General features: G+C 40.6%; 1 protein-coding gene and 1 long non-coding RNA gene across 9 annotated transcripts in view; one reads left to right on the forward strand and one right to left on the reverse strand.

Moving 5' to 3' along the window:
- Positions 1–15,884, forward strand: part of LIMS1 (LIM zinc finger domain containing 1) — a 153,152-nt gene that overhangs the window by 131,486 nt on the left and 5,782 nt on the right. For 5 of the 8 annotated variants that reach the window (XM_032177729.2, XM_032177731.2, XM_032177732.2 and 2 more), the window contains exons 3-10: positions 4,585–4,651; positions 6,129–6,249; positions 6,682–6,831; positions 9,523–9,673; positions 10,219–10,311; positions 11,602–11,650; positions 14,313–14,388; positions 14,578–14,769. In XM_032177729.2, the coding sequence (XP_032033620.1) occupies positions 4,585–4,651; positions 6,129–6,249; positions 6,682–6,831; positions 9,523–9,673; positions 10,219–10,311; positions 11,602–11,650; positions 14,313–14,388; positions 14,578–14,725 (855 nt within the window). In that variant the 3' untranslated portion in view covers positions 14,726–14,769. The remainder of the gene's footprint in view (positions 1–4,584; positions 4,652–6,128; positions 6,250–6,681; positions 6,832–9,522; positions 9,674–10,218; positions 10,312–11,601; positions 11,651–14,312; positions 14,389–14,577; positions 14,770–15,884) is intronic. The other 3 variants (XM_032177730.2, XM_032177735.2, XM_032177727.2) reach the window with 1 other exon arrangement.
- LOC116483571 (uncharacterized) lies at positions 8,629–12,446 on the reverse strand. The gene is made up of 3 exons (XR_009210131.1): positions 12,323–12,446; positions 10,490–10,547; positions 8,629–8,921 (listed from the first exon to the last, which is right to left on the reverse strand). It is a non-coding gene; the product is annotated as an uncharacterized LOC116483571 (long non-coding RNA).

Consider the following 15,884-nt stretch of genomic DNA (forward strand, 5'->3'; position numbering starts at 1 on the left):
AGCAACTCACAGAGCTCAGGGAAACACGTTTACTGCTTTATTGTTAGTATTGTGTTTGTTTGTTTGTTTTGAGATCAACTCAAGCCCTGTCGCCTAAACTGGAGTGCAGTGGAACAATCACAGTTCACTGCAGCCTCCATCTCGTGGACTCAAGCAGTCTTCCTGCCTCAGCCTCCCCAGTAGCTGGGACTATAGGCACATGCTACCATGCCTGGATCTACAATATTACCAGCCAGGCACGGTAGAGCACACCTGTAATCCTAGCACTTTGTGAGACTTAGGTGGGAGGATTGCTTGAAGCCACGAGTTCAAGAGCAGCCTGGAGTTCAAGAGCATAGCCCAGAGTGCAAGAGATTTGCAGGATGAATGGTGGCAAGGAAATCTATTTCTAAGTCCTCCTATTCTGGTTTTGAAGGACTCAATTTCTGGATCAAGAGCAGCCTGGACAACATAGTGAGATCCCGTCTCTACAAAAAATAACAAAATTAGCCAGGCATGATGGCACACACAGTCCCAGCTACTTGGGAGGCTGAGGTGGGAAGATCATTTGAGCCTAAGAGTTGGAGGCTACAGTGAGCTATAATCATGCCACTGCACTCCAGCCTGAAAAACAGGGCAAGACCCTGTTTCTGAAAAAAAAAAAATAATAATAATAAATAAAAATAAATTGTAAAAGATATTACAAAGGATACAGATGAAGAGACACATAGGGTGAGGTAGGGGAAGGTGGTCAGAGCTTCCACACCTTCTCTGGCTGTACCACCCTCTGGGAAACTACACTGTGTTCAGCTATCCAGAAGCTGTCTGCACCCTGTCCTTTTAAATTTTTACAGAGGCTTCATTATGTAGGCATGATTAATTAAACACTTGGCCATTGGTGATCAACTTTACCTTCAGCTCCTCTCTGCCTTCCCTGAAGGCTGGAGGGTAGGGCTGAAAACTCCAACCATCTGATTCTGCCTTGGTCTTTCTGGTAACCAGTCCCATCCTAAATCTACCTAGGGGCTGCCAGTCACGAGTCACCTCATTAACATATAAAAAGACATCACTTTTAAGATTCCAAGGATTTTAGGAGCTGTATGCCAAGAAACTGGGAGGAAGACCAAATATGTATTTCACAATGTCACAGTGAGGGTATGCCATGAGCTAGAACAAACAGACCAAAGCAGTATCGCTTTTTGACTCTTGGGAGGCCCGGAGAGTAAGCAACTTGCCCAAGGCCACACAGTGAGTCTTTCAGCCAGATTTTGAACGCAGGCAGTCTGGATCCATGGTCAGTGTTCTTGACTCCTACCTGTCTTCTTAAAAGATGTTTCCAAATCATAGTTAATCCTAATTTTATTTTATCTTATACAGTGATTATATTTTCAACCTTCTAAAAAAAAAACAAGTAGCTGGGCTACTTTTTGTGTTTTTATGCAATATACATCTTTCATTTAATACAGAATAAAAGTTGATCATTTCTAACTAAATTAATGGAGTTATTTATGAGTTTTTATACAGTTGTCTTATGATGTCCACAGAGGATTGGTTCCAGGACACCCCCTCCACCCCACTCCCACCTCACCCTCGGAGTTTACCAAAATCTTTGAATGCTCACGTCCCTGATATAAAATGGTGTACTTATTTGCATATAACCTGTACACATCCTCCTGTATACTTTTCATTATCTCTAGATTACTTGTAATAGCTAATAAAATGTAAATGCTATGTAAATAGTTGTTATACTGTGTTTTTAAATTTGTATTATTTTTATTTTTCTATTGGTATTTTTTATTGTTTGGGGTTTTTTCCTCCACATATTTTTTTATCCTTGGTTGACTGAATCCAAGGATGCAGATGCAGCAGATACAAAAGGCTGTTTTGCGTTCATTTTGTTTTTTTGTTTCTAATTGACATAATAATTACACACATGGGGCACAGTGTGATGTTTCAATACATGTATACATTGTGTAAAAATCAAATCAGGGTATTTAACATATCCATCACCTCATACATTTATAATTTCTTTGTCATAAGAACATTTAAAATACCCCTTTTCTAGCTATTTTGAAATAGCTATTTTGAAATATTTTGAAATGCAATATATTATTAACCAAAGTCACCCTACTGTGCAATAGAACACTAGAACTTATTCATCCTAACTGCAACTTTGCACCCATTGACCATCTTCTCCCCATCCCCTCCACTCCATTCTCCCCAGCCTCCGGCAACCTCTATTTTACTATTTCTATGAAATCAACCTCTTTAGATTCCACATATGAGTGAGATGATGTAGTATTTGTCCTTCTGTGCTTATTTCACTTAATGTAATGTCCTACAGGTTCATCCATGTTGCCACAGATGACAGGATCTCATTCTTTTTTATAGCCAAAGAGTACTCGTTGGGTATATGTACCATATTTTTTTAATCCATTCATCTGCTGATGGACAGTTAGGTTGCTTCTAAATATTGGCTATTGTGAATAGTGTTGCAGTAAACATGAGAGTGCAGATATCTCTTCCACATACTGATTCCATTTCCTTTGGATATATTCCCAGTAGTGAGATTGCTGGATCATATGGTAGTTCCATTAATTACTGCTAAAAGCTAAATATCAGATTTTTATATATATAGATGGCATACATTCATCAGAAATATATCACGCTTCATAAATACTTGTACTTTTGGCTGCACATTATAATGTAGTATGGCATAGTATTGAGTAATAGCATATCAATTTATTCTCTTCTGTTAATAAACTTTAAAAACCAAATACATTAATCTGGGCAAGGTAGTGTGTGCCTGTAATCCCAGCTACTCAAGAGGCTGATGTAGAAGGATCACTTGAGCCCAAGCGTTCAAGACAAGCCTGAACAACATAGCAAGACCTAGTCTAAAAACAAAAAGATACATTAAACATATTACAGCTTATTCATTTGAATTAAAAAGTGAAAGCTGGACATAGTAGCTCATACCTGTAATCCCAGCACTTTGGGAGGCCAGAGGCGGGAGGATCACTTGAGGTCAGGAGTTCGAGACCAGCCTGCCCAACATGGTGAAACCCCATCTGTACTAAAAATACAAAAATTAGCTGGACATGGTGGCGGGTGCCTGTAATCCCAGCTACTCAGGAGGCTGAGGCAGGAGAATCGCTTGAACCCAAGAGGCAGAGGTTACAGTGAGCCAAGACTGTACCATTGCACTCCAGACTGGGCAACAGAGTGAGACTCTGGAAAAAAAAAAAGTTATTTTTCTAGGAGAAAATCTGCTTTGGTTGGTTCAACAGTAAGAACTGACTTTGTCAGTTAAGCTATGGTAGATACGTTCACTAAATTGGATGAACTAAGTCTATAGCCATAATTTGAGGAAACTGGGTTGACAACTGATACATTAAAAATGGATATCATTAAAAATGGATTTTGATAATCAAACAGTGTATGACTTTTGGCATATAACTTGTAAGTAGCTCAAAGACTCAAGGGGAGACATAACTATAACATTTCTCATGACTTAGTAATGTGAAAAAGGCTTCTTAGCATTTCTATATTTTAAAAAAAGGCAACACCCAAAATAGAAAATAGACCTAGAATTAATATTGAACTTGAATCTTCTAGTGGAAAGCCATATTGATGCATGAGATACATGAAATAATTGTGGGAGGAAAAGGCAGCCCTACTCATTTCACTGTCACTAAGATATGCTTTTCAAGTAAACAGTATTAAAAAATTAATATTTATGTCTTGCTTGTCTTATACTAATCATTCTAATGATAATACAGAAGAAAATAAATGTTAACCTTTACAGCCTTATGGATTCAGAAAGCATATTTTAAAATTTCATGTTATATATATTTTTTAATTGCAGAAAAGTATGATAGGGTGATCAGCTAAAGACAAGTACAAAAAATATACTACGATACAATTGGAGCACATAAAATGAAAACAGTTCAAGAAATGAAAGATGTAAAAATCTTGGCTGTTAAAAGAATGTTTTTCAATGGATTTTGGTCATTTTAAAATGTGCTAGGGCTGAGCGTACTGGTTCACGCCTGTGGTCCCAGTGCTTTGAGAGACTGAGGTAGGAGGATTGCTTTGGGCCAGGAGTCCAAGAACTAGCCTAGGCAACATAGCAAGACTCCCATTTAAAAAAATAATAAAATACAATGTGTTAGAATATTTGCCCTTTGTAAATATTTGAGGTTACGTGAGAATTATAGATATCGACCTGAAAAATGTGGGAGGTGAGTTGTATGTATGTGCATATTTTCTGGAGGGAGAGGTGATCCATAGCTTTCATCAGATTCATTAAAGGCAGGGTATTTGAGCCAGAAAACAATTCAACACAGTCAGGCCAGGTCACCAGTCCCTGTAGGTGTACTGTTCACTCTAGCCTCTACTTATTCCGTATGTCTTTGCTGTACCAACATGTAGATGTATGGATGGTGCAAAAGAGTATCTGCTTTTTAAAATCCCAGTAGAGTTATAAATTCTTAGAGTAGAACTCTTAGTTTAGAAACATCTTTCCTGTATATCTTCATCAAATAATTATATTTCTCCTGTGATTGTTTCATGTTTGTAAGTTGGTGGTACCCTCTCTTTCAGTTTGAAGGAAGAAAGTACTGTGAACATGACTTTCAGATGCTCTTTGCCCCTTGCTGTCATCAGTGTGGTAAGTTTTACTGCTAAATGTCAGGTAAAAAGTAAGTTTCCGGCCAGGCACGGTGGCTCACACCTGTAATCCTAGCACTTTGGGAGGCGGAGGGAGGAGGATCACCTGAGGTCAGGAGTTTGAGACCAGCCTGGCCAACATCGGGAAACTCTGTCTCTACTAAAAATACGAAAATTAGCTGGGCATGGTGGCAGGTGCCGGTGATCCCAGTTATTCAAGAGGCTGAGGCAGGAGAATAGCTTGAACCCAGGGGGCAGAGGTTGCAGTGAGCCGAGATTGCACCACTTTACTCCAGCCTGGGCGACAGAGCAAAACTCCATCTTGGGGGAAAAAAAAGTAAGTTTCCAAATTACTTGAGTCATTTCACACTCGTGAAGTATCGATGGTAAAAATGGTTTTTAGTGCTCATTATGAATAACTGTTGGAAACTTCATCACTCCTCTTTGCTATTGTTAATATATAACAAGCTGGAGGAGTATCAAAACCTAGAGATAATTGATTTTTAAGGACATTTAAGGTAGAGGTATTTTGGGATGAACTAGGACTCCTATCAGGTGGTGTTTGGGAGTGTTCTTTTCCTGTGTTAACACAACCTTTATCTACTTGCTTTTGGTTTTGCCAGGAAAGAGGCAGGGAAGACATCAGTGAGGTGCTTCAGATGCTTAGGGATGCTTAAGAGTTGCTTGCACGGCACATAAGTGATGGACTTGCTTGCATGTTGGCCACTTCACTGGTTGCTAATACCTCTGCTAGGTTTCCAGAGATTGAAGAAACTAAGTCGAATGTTCTAAAGGTTTAATGAAAGAATAAATTAAGTATGGGTTATAAGAAACTGTGCTGTAGATTTCAGTTGTCTATGTTGACAATTACCAGAAATAACCAAAAGGCATTCAAGAGAGCCTAGTAGCTCGTTTGGAAAGGAAAGCTAGATTCAGAGATGAGACAAAACAGCCCAAAAACATGGCTGCTGAATCAAAAACAAAAACTCAGATGAAATAAAAACTTTTTTTCTAATGTGCTTACTCTGGTAGACACATAAATAAAAAGTTCTTCTACTGGCCAGGTGTGGTGGCTCACGCCTATAATCCTAGCAATTTGGGCGGCCAAGAAGGGCCGATCACCTGAGGTCAGGAATTTGACCAGCATGGAGAAACCCTGTCTCTACTGAAAATACAAAATTAGCCGGGCGTGGTGGCAGGCGCCTGTAATCCCAGCTACTTGGGAGGCTGAGGCAGGAGAATTGCTTGAACCTGGGAGGCAGAGGTTGCAATGAGCCGAGATGGCGCCATTGCACTCCAGCCTGGACAACAAGAGCAAAACTGTCTCAAAAAAAAAAAAAAAGTTTCTCTATTGAGAAAGGCTTCAACGGTTTTTTTCCTCACTGTTTTTCCTTAATTGCTCTCTCAGTAAATAAAGTGCCATGCTTGTTACTTAGGACGTTACTTAGTAACATCCGTTGTGTGTTGCTTTCCCACAGGTGAATTCATCATTGGCCGAGTTATCAAAGCCATGAATAACAGCTGGCATCCGGAGTGCTTCCGCTGTGACCTCTGCCAGGAAGTTCTGGCAGATATCGGGTTTGTCAAGAATGCTGGGAGGTAGGTGGATTTTCATCCTTGTCAGATGTGGGTGGATAATGTGACTGTGACAAGATCATGTGTATTCTCTATGTGGGATGTAAGGCAGTTCTGTAGGACACTGAATTGAGGGCATGGGAACTCAGACACTGCAGTGTGTTGACTGAGTGCTGCTGCTGGGAGTGGACCCTTGTGTTGCTGTTCACAGGGCATAACTGCTCCATGCATGGCTGAACTACCAATGGGGGATGTACCTAGGTGGAGTTTCTGAAAAATCAGTCAGATATTAGGGTTGGAACACATTTTTCATGTAGCTTGATTCTGCCCTGTTAAGCACAGGAGTGATTTTTTTAAGAAATGATTTAATTTCTTTTCAGGGATAAGGGAAGCATATTTCTTTTTAACCATTAGAAAGAACCTAAAATTTTAAATTTAAGTTTTGGCTCTGTTTAGACACCTGTGTCGCCCCTGTCATAATCGTGAGAAAGCCAGAGGCCTTGGGAAATACATCTGCCAGAAATGCCATGCTATCATCGATGAGCAGCCTCTGATATTCAAGAACGACCCCTACCATCCAGACCATTTCAACTGCGCCAACTGCGGGTACTGGAATTGTTTCTTTTTTATTACACAAGCAGTGGGAATGAAAGTTACATTTATCTATACTTCTGTTACTCTAGCAAACCAAATTGTTTTTCTCCAATTTTTAGTCTAGAAAATTTTAAACCTATAGAAGAGTCAAGAGAATGATATAATGAAACCTGTATACCCTTAATTTCGTTTCACCAGTTAACATTTTGCCATGCTTGTGTGTATACAGTCCACATTCTCGTTTCACCCTCCTATGTATGTGTGCACGTGTGTCTGTATACACATACCTCTAAAATTTCTCATGACTCTCAGTATACGTCTCCTGAGAATAAGGGCATTTTCCTATGGAACCACAATACTTTAAAAAATTTTTTTTTTTTTTTCCTTGAGACAGGGTCTCTCTCTATTGCCCAGGCTGAAGTGCAGTGGGCAATCATAGCTCACTGCAGCCTCACCCTCCTGGGCTCAAGCAGTCCTCCCACTTCAGCCTGCAGAGTAGCTGGGACCACAGGCACACACCACCCTTCCCGACTAATTTTTTTAAACTTTTTGTAGAGATGGAGGCTTGTTGCATTGCCCAGGCTGGTCTCAAACTCCTGGGCTCAAGCAATCTACTCATCTCGGCCTCCCAAAGTGCTGGGATTATAGGCATGAGCCACTGCACCTGGCCAGAATCACAATACTCTTATTATGCCTAAGAAAATTAGCAATAATCTTATAATATCAACTGTCAGTCCATATTAAAAATACTCCGATTAGCCCCAGAAATATTTGTTATCACTGTTTTTCCAATAGAAGATCTAAAAACAAAAAAAGGTCTTATCTCTGCACATGCATAACTTTTACAGTTGTAATAATTATGTATTATCTTAAAATATGTTGTTATATTTATTTAATTTGGCTTGGTTTATATCTAAAAGAAATATATTTAATTTTTTGTCTTCAATAAGTTATGATAGATTGTTAGGCTATAAATTTTTCTCAGTTTGCTGAGTATAAAAATTCATTGGATAAAGATTCTTGGCCGGGTGCGGTGGCGGGTGCCTGTAGTCCCAGCTACTTGGGAGGCTGAGGCAGGAGAATGGCGGGAACCCGGGAGGCGGAGCTTGCAGTGAGCTGAGATGGTGCCACTGCACTCCAGCCTGGGAGACAGAGCAAGACTCCATATCATAAAAAAAAATTCTTTACTATAGTTAATATGAACTTACTTGCTAAATTATGGTAGGGATGGAGAAGAAACAGTAGGCCAAATATTAAGAAAACAGTTTGGGCCAGGTGCAGTGGCTCACGCCTGTAATCTCAGCACTTTGGGAGGCCAAGGCGGGTGAATCACGAGGTCAGGAGATCGAGACCATCCTGGCTAACATGGTGAAACCCCATCTCTACTAAAAATTAAAAAATGAGCCAGGTGTGGTGGTGGGTGCCTGTAGTCCCAGCTACTCGGGAGGCTGAGGCAGGAGAATGGCGTGAACCCGGGAGGCAGAGCTTGCAGTGAGCGTGGATCGCACCACTGCACTCCAGCCTGGGCAACAAAGCGAGACTCATCTCAAAAAATAAAAAAGAAAGAAAAAAAGAAAACAGTTTGGCTGTATAAGTTCAGCTGTCTCATCTTTTGTGATTGAATTATCAGTTTGTGCCTTATCTCGTTTTCTTGCCTATCCTTCCTCTTGGGGATTCACCTCTGTCCACTTTTCATTAGCATCTCTCCTAGAGAATTACATAAAAGGGGTGAAATTCAAACAAGTCCATTTGACTAATTGGGACCATCTCTGACCAAATGTTTATTGATGCAGGAGACTGAAAATAATATTTAAGTATTTGGAGAAGGAAAATTCTGGGCATTTTGTTGTTTATGAAAATAAACCTATTAACCTATAACTCTTTTCAACAGCTTGTGACGATTTAAATAATTGTTAGTAAATGGAACTAGTCTCCCAACTTCTCAGTTTGCTTGGAAAGGTCGTGTCTTAGTCTATTTTATGCGCCTATAACAGAATACCACAAACTGGGTAATTTGTAACCAACAGAAGTTTATTTGGCTCGTGGTTCTGGAGGCTGGGAAGTCCAAGATCAAGGGGCTGGCATCTGGTGAGGACCTTCTTCTGCATCATTACATAGCAGAGGGCATCACATGGTGGGGGGAAGAGGAGGGGGGAAGGAAGAGAAGGAAGGAGGCTGAACTTGTCCTTTTTAAGGAACCCACCCCCTCAGTAACAGCATTAATCTATCTGTGAGGGCAGAGCCTTCATGATCTAATCACCCCTTAGAGGTCCTACCTCCCAACACCTCTGCATTGGGGATCATGAACTTCGAGGACACAGTCACACCATAGCAGGTAGTATTACTGAGTCTACCCTCAGCACTGTGATTATTCCCTGTAGCTTTTAAAGGAAGACAAATGGACTAAAATGTAATGTGATAATATAAGAAGGAAATGAGGAATATGACTGGTGTGGTGGTATGTATCTGACCTAGTCTTGCATCTTATCCTTTTAAGATACAGATGTTTTGGTAGGAGTCTGAAACCTGTTCGGGCCTATTAATTCAGGTTATTCTGATCACCTCTAAAGGGGAAAAAAGAAATTTGCAGGGATTGTCATAGTAATGTCTTTAAAAACCTTCTAAAAAGTGTGCTAGCCCCATCGGTTGGCCGTTTTTCTCTCTTAGTATTAGTATTAAGCTGGATGTCTTTCTCACGGACAGGAAGGAGCTGACTGCCGATGCACGGGAGCTGAAAGGGGAGCTGTACTGCCTGCCATGCCATGATAAAATGGGGGTCCCCATCTGTGGCGCTTGCCGACGGCCCATCGAAGGGCGCGTGGTGAACGCCATGGGCAAGCAGTGGCATGTGGAGGTGAGTTCTAAATGGCAAAGGGTAACCAATCCTTTCAAATCTCCATGATTCAGGGGTAACCAGTACTTTCAAATCTTCATGATTCAGGTGTTCTGGCAAGATTAGGAGACTCTAAAGATTAAACATGGACATTTTAAAGACAATTGACTTTGCTGACAGCCAAGAATATAGAATGTACACTGCTTTTGTGAATGTCTCAATAATGATACAGGATGTGCACTTTTTCTCCCAAAGCCTTCTTGAAGAAGCAGGAAGTGCCATGGTCTGTATCCAGCAGCAGCTCCTCCTTTATAGGTGCTACTGAGATGCTCACCTCTATTCTCTTTTCAGGCTATTATAATAGGCTATGTCTTAAAGTAACCTTCAAAGACAGACAACTGAATTACAGCTGCAGAAGTATTATGTTATGGGGCTACCTAAGGCCAAATGAAATGACTGTCTCAAACTTTCCTTCATCTTCTCTGAAAATAGGTTAACTTTGGTGTTTACTTTATTAGATATAAAATATGGCAATTCAAAAATTACCTATAGCAATTTTTTTTCAGCATTTTGTTTGTGCCAAGTGTGAGAAACCCTTTCTTGGACATCGCCATTATGAGAGGAAAGGCCTGGCGTATTGTGAAACTCACTATAACCAGGTATTGACCTTAGTCACTGGATGCTAGATAGACTTTTATGAACCTAAGCTTATCAGTAGTTTAGCTACAAGGAAATCTCTTGGAAGATGTACATTGTTCAATAGAGATTTGTTTTTAACTTTTTATTTGGGAAATAATTTCAGACTCAGAAGCCAACTATAAAATATACAAAGAATACCTGTATGCCTTTCATTCAAGTCCACAGTTTGCTTTATCATTTCCCGTGCTCAGTCTTCCTGTGTAAAACACATACTTACGTAAATATTATATACAAGTACGATGGCTGTTTCTAAAGCATTTGCCAATAAGTTCGTCATACTCCTTTACCCCTAAATACTTCAGTGTATATTTCCCAAGAATATGGGACTCTCTAACATAATTGTAGTTATCAATATTGATACCGTACTTTAACCCATTTATTCCAGTTTTGTCGCTTGAGTCAATAATATCCTCACAGCATTTTTTCCACTCCCAGACTGGACCCAGCCTAGGGCTGTGATGTTTCTTTAGCCTTCTTAAATCTGGAACATTTCCAGATCCTTTTAAAATTTTTGATGACATTGACATTTTGGAGGGATGCAGAGGGCCCCTACCACCTTTTAATAGACTACTTTCCACTTGGGTTCACCTGCTGCTTCTCTATGCTTAGATGAGGTTATACACAGCAGGTTACGGCCGCATACAGTGGCAGGGCATCCTCGCAGAACCTTGCCCCTGGAGCATTTTATACCTCTCCTGCACTGGTGATCTCCCAGGCATGGTGCTGGCTGATAACATCACTATGAATTACAATTTCCTTCCCTCCTTTGTAAGAAAGAAGCAATCTGTGGGCAATCATTTTATGCCCATGGAAATGTCCTGTTCCTCATCAGCCTGCCCTAGATTTAGCACTCCTTGATGATTCTTGTCTCTGCGCCAGCTGCAAACGACACTTCTGCAGCTCCATGCCCTCCACCCATAGTCTGGTCCTCAGCGCTCTGCCTGAGCAAGAGCCCACCTCCTCTCCCGTCTATAGGTTTATTCATTTATCTATTTCTTATCCATATGGACTCACAGATTTCTATATTTTGCATCACTTACTTGGGTGTTCAAACTGTCAGCCTGAAAGTTTTTCTTTTAATTGATGAGAGTGAATTACTTTCTTTGTAAGAAGTAAAAACTTGTCAAAGGACTTTTACTAATTTTTTCTAGTGATAAATCCTCAATTTAGATAGCCAGCTATTTTTAAATGTTCAGTGTTCTAAAATTTCTAACACATCTTGAACTTTGACCACCTTTTTTTATTTTCAGCTATTTGGTGATGTTTGCTTCCACTGCAATCGTGTTATAGAAGGTGATGGTAAGTATCTGTGTGAGTTTTAGATTGGTACCACTTTGATACAAAAACGCTTGGGTAATGTGGAAATTCAGGTTGGTGATTGCTATGGTTTGGAATGTGATCATTATCAGTTACTTATTCTCTATCTTTGGCATAGTTTCCAAGTAATCTGTAGCAGTAAGATGATAATATCAAAGAGTTGGATTTGTTACTGATTTATGACACTACTTTTCAGCCACTGCTGCAGTGTTGTATGCCAGCAATCATGGGAACTGTCCCTGGTGGACCCTAAGACCTGTTTTCTGTGTCCGGTTTCAGGAAGCTCTAGAACAACGTTTATTAGGAACAGTTTAATCTGCTATCGTAGTTAGGAAGAGGCACTTTAACTTGCACATGCTAAAAGCTGGCAGTTATCAGCAAGCATATCTAGGACTTACCACCCTTGTACTGTGGTAATTAGGCTGGGCTGATTGATTGGAACAGAAAGGAAGCAGCTGTGTTTGCTAAGAGTCGCTAACACAATTCTGCCAGAGACTTCCTGGCAAAGTTTTGAACAATCCTGTTTTCAGCATGATTCATGGCTCCCTGCAGACATCACCTAATTCAGGAAATACTTTTGAAACACTGTTCATGTGCAGTTTGTGAAAACAATCCAGGAAAACAATCTTTAGTGCCATTGAAAATAAAACTTACCTCCCTCCTCTGTGAAATAGATGCCAGGTGAAAGAAGCTGCAAAGGAAGCTGTCTTGTTATCATCAGCTCTGGAAAAAAGACTCCTACAGGGGCAAATAAGTTAATGTCTGGATTTTTGAAAATTATTTACCTAGTTCATATTTCCTTGTTGGGCCAACAGCAGTAGGGACAGAAACAGCAAGTCACCTAAACAACATGATGCATGGACAGTTGCCACATGTGCCCAGGCCAAGGGGGCACAGTTGCTGGTGTAAGACATGGCACACATCATTTATATCTTCACAGGATACTTAAGGATGGGGGAAGATTAAAGTCAGCCCTCCGTATCCAGGGGCTGGATCCAAACATCCGTGGATTCAACCAACTATGGATCAAAAATATTTAGAGAAAAATAACAATATAAAAATACAAATAGTACAGTATAATTACTATTTACATATTATTTACATTGTACTAGGCATTATAATTAACCTAGAGATGATCTAAAGTATACGAGACAGGACCAGGCGCAATGGCTCACGCCTGTAATCCCAACACTTTGGGAGGCTGAGGCGGGCAGATCACCTGAGGTCAAGAGTTCAAGACCAGTCTGGCCAACATGGTGAAACCCCGTCTCTACTAAAAATACAAAAAATTAGCTGGGTGTGGTGATGCATGCCTATAATCCCAGCTACTCGGGAGGCTGAAGCAGGAGAATCACTTGAACCCAGGAGGCAGAGGTTGCTGTGAGCCAAGATCACACCACTGCACTCCAGCCTGGGCGACAAGAGCAAAACTTCGTCTCAAAAAAAAAAAAAAAAAATGTATACAAGACAATGTACATAGGTTATATGCATTTTATACAGGGACTTGAGCATCTGAGATTTTGGTATCCTCACAGCATCCTAGAAGCAGTATCCTGCACATATTGAGCAACAACTGTATACATAAAGGTTGAGGGCCGGGTGTGGTGGCTTACACCTGTAATCCCAGCACTGAAGGAGGCCGAGACAGGAGAATTTATTGAGGCCAGGAGTTCAATACTAGCCTGGGCAACATAGCAAGACCTCCATCTCTACAAAATAAAAATAAAAAATTAACCAGATGTGCTGGCACACACCTATGGTCCTAGCTACACAGGACAACGAGATGAGAAGATTGCTTGAGCCCAGGAGTTTGAGCTGTGATCACACCACTGCAATACAGCCTGGACAACAGAGTGAGACCCTGTCTGAAAAACAAAAGAAAAGAAGCTCTCAAGAAAGAGGTTCTTGGCTGGGCATGGTGGCTCATGCCTATAATCTCAGCATTTTGGGAGACCGAGGCAGGCAGATTGCTTGAGCCCAGGAGTTCAAGACCGGCCTGGGAAACAGCAAGACCGTGTCTCTACAAAAAATATAAAAATTAGCCAGGTATAGGCCAGGCACAGTGGCTCACGCCTGTAATCCCAGCACTTTGGGAGGTCAAGACGGGCGGATCACAAGGTCAAGAAATCGAGACCATCTTGGCCAACATGGTGAAATCCTGTCTCTACTAAAAATACAAAAATTAGCTGGGCATGGTGGCACGCACCTGTAGTCCCAGCTACTCGGGAAAATGAGGCAGGAGAATCGCTTGAACCCAGGAGGCAGAGGTTGCAGTGAGCCGTGATTGTGCCACTGCACTCCAGCCTAGAGCGAGACTCCGTCTCAAAAAAAAAAAAAAAAAAAATTAGCCAGGTATAGTGGTGTGCACCCGTAGTCCCAGCTACTCAGGAGGCTGAGATGGGAGGATCACTTGAGCCTGGGAGGTTGGGGCTACAGTGAGCCAAGATTGTGCCACTGTACTCCAGCCTGGGCTACAGAGCAAGACCCTGTCTCATTTGAAAAAAAAAAAAAAAAGGTTCTTGAGAACCTCCACCAAGTGCCACAGACACAGTCGTAGTTCTGTTTTAGAGTTGAAATTCTAAGCTGCCCTGCTCCCCATACTGATGTATTTCCATGTGACCAGATGTCTTTCCTCTTTCTCCAGTGGTCTCTGCTCTTAATAAGGCCTGGTGTGTGAATTGCTTTGCCTGTTCTACCTGCAACACTAAATTAACACTGAAGTAAGTCTACGGTTTTGTCCAGTGTGAATCCTAAGACTGAAAACTTTGGGGGGACACTTAAAAAAAAATCCTAGAATTTAGAAAAAGAGAATTATTTTATATCTTTCTGTTCAGGCCTTCTGAAAGTAAAGGTTCTTCCTTTAATTGTTCCCTGTTCTTTCTTCTATTCCTTCTTTGTCCTACTCAAAGGGATAAGTTTGTTGAAATTGACCTAAAGCCAGTCTGCAAACACTGTTATGAGAAAATGCCAGAAGAATTTAAGAGGCGACTTGCCAAACGGGAGAGAGAAGCAAAGGATAAGGACAAGCAGAAAAAGAAAAAGCCAGTCTGTTTGTAAACTTTTCTATCCCTGTGTCATCATTTTCACTACTTTCTCCTTTGGTTAGTCCTTTGGAATATGTTTTTGTTCTGTTTCTGTCTTTTGCTTTCTTCCCCCACTGCAACTTTTGGGCATGTATTTGTAGTCATCAGAGATTGAAATACAAGTATTTGTCCTATGTAGAATTGGTCCTTTTGCATAACTGCTAAAATTACAAAAATTAAATGAATACACTCCATACTTAATACAATTTTGTGGTCACGTATTTCACTTACTCTGTAGACTCATTCACCTCATTTTTTAAACACCATATGGTATACATTTCTTTCATTTTTTTAAATGGATTTAAAGGGAAGAATTCTAATCTCTTAATAGACCCTGGAAAACATTTTAAAGGATTTTTGTCTGATAACTGTAGCTTTTAAAATCCTGGTTTTTGGTTTCCTTGCCACAATCATTTCATTGATAAATTGTAAGTGTTGTTTGATATTTTTAAAAATGCATATATTCTAAGTAATGTATTAAATTATTTCAGCATGGCCAGGCATGGTGGCTCACGCCTATAATCCCAGCACTTTAGGAAGCCAGAGCAGAAGGATTGCCTGAGCCCAGGATTTTGAGACCAGCCTGGACAACATGCCTAGACCCCATCTGTCAAAAAAAAAAAAAAAATTAGCCAGGCGTGGTGGCCCACACGTATAGTCCCAGCTACTCAGGAGGCTGAGGCTGCTGCAGTGAGCCATGACTGCCACTGCATTCCAGCTTGAGCGACAGAGTGAGACTCTGTCTCAAAAAAAAAAAAATCTTTCAGCATGTTTCATCTCTAAGCAAAGTCCATCTGATTTACCTAAGACATCTTCTGTGATGTTTGAACATGCATTCGTACAATACCCGTATGCTACTGTTTATGAATTCATTTCCTCAATGTCTTCAAACTCTTTTTTTATTCCTGATTTTTATGAGAAGTATTTCAATCTTTGAAATTCTCTTGAATTACTAGCATGATCCAGTTTTCCCTCATAGTTACCATTGTGTTTGGAGCTCTAAAAATATTTTGTTTCAGTTTACATGTTTCCCTCTATAAAGAGGAATTAAATGTAAATGTAAGATTAAAACAATGAGGCCAGGCATGGTGGCTCACACCTGTGATCCCAGCACTTTGAGATGCTGAGGCAGC

Source organism: Hylobates moloch, unplaced genomic scaffold (assembly GCF_009828535.3).
Source record: "Hylobates moloch isolate HMO894 unplaced genomic scaffold, HMol_V3 SCAFFOLD_15, whole genome shotgun sequence".
In the NCBI taxonomy this organism is placed as follows: domain Eukaryota; kingdom Metazoa; phylum Chordata; class Mammalia; order Primates; family Hylobatidae; genus Hylobates; species Hylobates moloch.